This window comes from Physella acuta, unplaced genomic scaffold, assembly GCF_028476545.2.
Source record: "Physella acuta isolate Inbredline_101_S28 unplaced genomic scaffold, ASM2847654v3 ptg001017l, whole genome shotgun sequence".
NCBI lineage: Eukaryota > Metazoa > Mollusca > Gastropoda > Physidae > Physella > Physella acuta.
In genome coordinates, this window is record NW_026732534.1 from 418011 (window position 1) to 421553 (window position 3543).

General features: G+C 41.1%; 1 protein-coding gene across 1 annotated transcript; it reads left to right on the forward strand.

Moving 5' to 3' along the window:
* Positions 1–292: 292 nt before the first annotated feature.
* LOC131954651 (microfibril-associated glycoprotein 4) lies at positions 293–2782 on the forward strand. Its single transcript, XM_059318436.1, has 3 exons — positions 293–426; positions 1334–1356; positions 1558–2782. The coding sequence occupies exons 1-3, from the start codon at positions 369–371 to the stop codon at positions 2740–2742; spliced, it is 1266 nt and encodes a 421-aa protein (XP_059174419.1). The 5' UTR covers positions 293–368; the 3' UTR covers positions 2743–2782.
* The last annotated feature ends 761 nt before the right edge of the window (positions 2783–3543 follow it).

The window sequence follows — 3543 nt, forward strand, 5'->3', positions numbered from 1 at the left end:
TATAATTATTGTTATATTAGAGAAGACATTTGAGCTGATTCATACATATAGCTATTTGTTAAGATTGTATAATAATGTATTAAATAGATTGACTTTACATTTTAAGGCTATTTTTAAAACCAAAGATAAGGTGAACTGAAACAGTCTCAGGTCAGTATATTGCCATTATTACATACATAGTCTGTTAGATTATATTTGACCTACATTGCTTAGTGTGCTTGACTTAAAAAAAATATTCTCACTTTTTAAAAAAATGCATACACAATCAGATACAGTAAAACAGAATGAAGAGATATAACCCAATTGAAAATTCTAGAACGAGGCATTGGCTTAGCGACAGCCATTTTGCAAGTATCGACACATACAATATGGGCACATTACGTCGATTTGGAGTTTTCGGACTTCTTTGTTTCTTTCATTTAGCAGGTATACTAAGTTAAAGAAAAATTAAGTTGGTTATGTAGATTATTTATAATATGAAACATTGTCTTAGTGAATAAAAATCAATATTGGTGTATGGACACGGATGAACACGTTCGTCAACATCTCAGCGAGGTCTTTTTTTTTTGAAGACATTTCTTCCTTTTACGGCAACACATGGTTGTGAATATTACTTAAATACACTGGTCTTGCAAATACATGTAACTTTAGATTTAACTGCGGAGGTCGGCGTGATCGAGTCGGTAAAGCTCATGATTGCTAGACCGAAAAGTCACGGGTTCTAACACTCTAGCAATCCCAAAATGAATCATCCTTCTTGTTCACCGTTTTTAGTGTTGGTAGGGATCGAGCCATATCTGCCAGAGGGTTTGAACTCGAGACTTTTTCGAACTTTAACAACCATGAGTTTTTTTTGCCGAGTCGACCACGCCTCCAACACAATTAAGTATACGTGTCAACTGGTTATGCGCCATTGAGGCAATTGACTCCGATTTGAGCCTGCTTTTTTTTTTGGATTTGCTTCCATAGCCTTTGTCCAACCAAGAACAAACTACAAGGCAGCAGTTGTTTGATTTCGGAGTTGTCTCTCCTAGAAGATTGGTTGTCACCAGCTAACGAGCCTCATCAATCAACTGCTACCTTGTAGTTTGTTCTTGGACAAAGCAGACTGAAATCGGAATTAATGTTCTATCTGACACGTGAAAATAATTGTGCTGGGGCGAATCCCCTCATATATAAAAAAAAATAAGACAATTAACAAGAAAAATAATCAAACTGCAAGTAATTTTGACGCAGAAAAGAGTCAAGTTGTAATATTTTTTTATATTTATGCATTCTAAATATTTATTAAATTGTGAAGAAATGAATACCTATGTTTTCCTTTTATTTACAGCCAGTAATCCTTCTAATGTAAAGGTCAGTATAACCTGCTAAACAAAGATTTTTTAAAAGTAATAGAATATTTAGTGAGGAGGAATCAGTGTCATTATTTACTTGTCTGAAAAAAAAATCATAACGTTTCTTTTGTTTTATATATTTGCTTCAATATTGAAATATTTCACGTGTTTGAATTTTATATTTCGGTTACCTGTTTGAAATCTTGTTGTTTCCTATCAGGCTGATCCATACATATCTGCTTCCCCGGCCACAATTCGGCTTGGTCTAACCCAGAGCCTCAGTGTTCGATGTGATATCCCATCAGGGTGGGGGTCCATCGACTCAGTCATCCTCTCACAAGTCGACGGCAAAGCGGTACATCCTCTGGCAGAGATTACACCCACCATTGGCGTTATCAGCACCCTAGCAGCTGAAGACGCTAAAGTCACTGGAGCTTTGAGCCCCGCAGGGAACTACCTCCAAGTGACGTGGAGTTTTCCTCAGGTAGCGACGTCAGGAGTGTACTCCTGTGAAGGCGTTGGGACAAACTCTCTTGGGAAGAGCGTGTCGTTTTCCGTGCAAGTCCGCGTCTCGACAGAATACGCAAGCCAGCCTGAATACGTTAATGAGATAATCACCTTACACAAACAACAACAACAAACGGCACAGCTTTTAGCGGATGCGTATGCGGCAGGTAATGCAACGCAACGTTTGTTAGATAAAGCCGCGAGAAGAATTCGACAGATTAATGACAACTGCGAGCCTGTAGTTGGGACTGGATGCAGCGATCCAAGCCTCCCTGTAGGTCAACACGTGATAACCGTAACACCAAACGACGGCCTCGGCGGTATCAAAGTTCTGTGTGACGTCAGAGTTCCAGGAGATGGGTGGACCGTATTCCAGAAAAGATTTAACGGAAGCGTCGACTTTTATGAAGATTACGCAGCGTACGAGAACGGTTTCGGGAACGTCGATGGAGGAGAGTTCTGGCTGGGGTTGAAGAATATCCGCCGTCTGCTGTTGGAGAATAACGACGAGAACACGCTCCGGATTGATATGACGGAGCAAGGTACCGGGTTCAACTTCACTAGAGTCTACCCCGTCTTTATGCTGGGAGACGAGAGCGGATCTTATACTCTGTTCTTGGACGGATACGACGACGGCGGCACCGGTATGTCCGCCAACTCCGGCGCCAGATTCTCAACATACGACAAAGACACGTCCGGAGGTTGTCCGTCTTCGCTGCGTATCGCCGGCTGGTGGTTCGAAACCGGATGTGGCTACGTCAACCTGAACGGGTTGTACGGACTTTCAGGCGGGGAGGCGTCGATGTTCTGGTACGAAATTTACAACCACCCCCGTCACTCTATGAGCAGGACGGAGATGAAATTCAAGCGTCGCCAAGTGCCCACTGTCCACTTTTAGACAGTAGTTGTATTTCTTAATTAAAAGTTCTTGTATCACACTGTTTTTACAAAAGTTTTTTTGTTACGCAGTTAGAGATGTTTTTGTCACGTCGTAGAGAGCTTTCTTGTAACACAAAAAAGTTCTTTGTCACAGATGAAATTTTCTTTTGTCGCAAAGTTTAAGTTCTTTTGATTCTTGGTTAAATTTTGTTTGTAAAATCTGCTGGGTTCTTTTTTTGTGTCTAGGGAATACACTTAGTACAGAACTACACAAGATGTACAATACAGTACAATAAACTCGATAATAATAATAATAAGTTTAATATAAAAAAGATACAAAATACGTCACTATGATAAATTCTTAACACTCCAGCACACCACACGCCAAGCGCTTGAGTGGAACCCCCAGGGAAAGCGGAAGAGAGGGCGCCCAAGACAGACCTGGAGGCGGAGTCTTCTTAAAGAACTGAAGCCAACAGGGATGTCTTGGGAGATGTCAAAATTAATAGCCGAGGATAGGAAGAAATGGAAGGAAATGGTGGAGGCCCTATGCTCCATAAGGAGCAAAGAGGACTAAGTCAAAGTAAAGTCAAGTCACACCACACCATGCCCACTTACTGTCTAGCTCTCAACCAACTGACACACACCAACACACACTCTGTCACCCGTCAGCTGTCAACCATCACGTGAACACTTATCGCTCCATAACACAACTCACACAACCAAGGGCTACAACCAAAAACAAGGGGATACAAACAACTATGTACAAACAGAAGGTTCTTGTCATTCCATAACACAACACAAAAACACACACAATAAT

Coding starts and splice junctions, on each gene's coding strand:
- LOC131954651 (XM_059318436.1), top strand. CDS start 369: ATGGGCACATTACGTCGATTTGGAGTTTTCGGACTTCTTTGTTTCTTT. Junction 427..1,333: donor TTGTTTCTTTCATTTAGCAG/GTATACTAAGTT, acceptor TTTTATTTACAG/CCAGTAATCCTTCTAATGTA. Junction 1,357..1,557: donor GTAATCCTTCTAATGTAAAG/GTCAGTATAACC, acceptor GTTTCCTATCAG/GCTGATCCATACATATCTGC.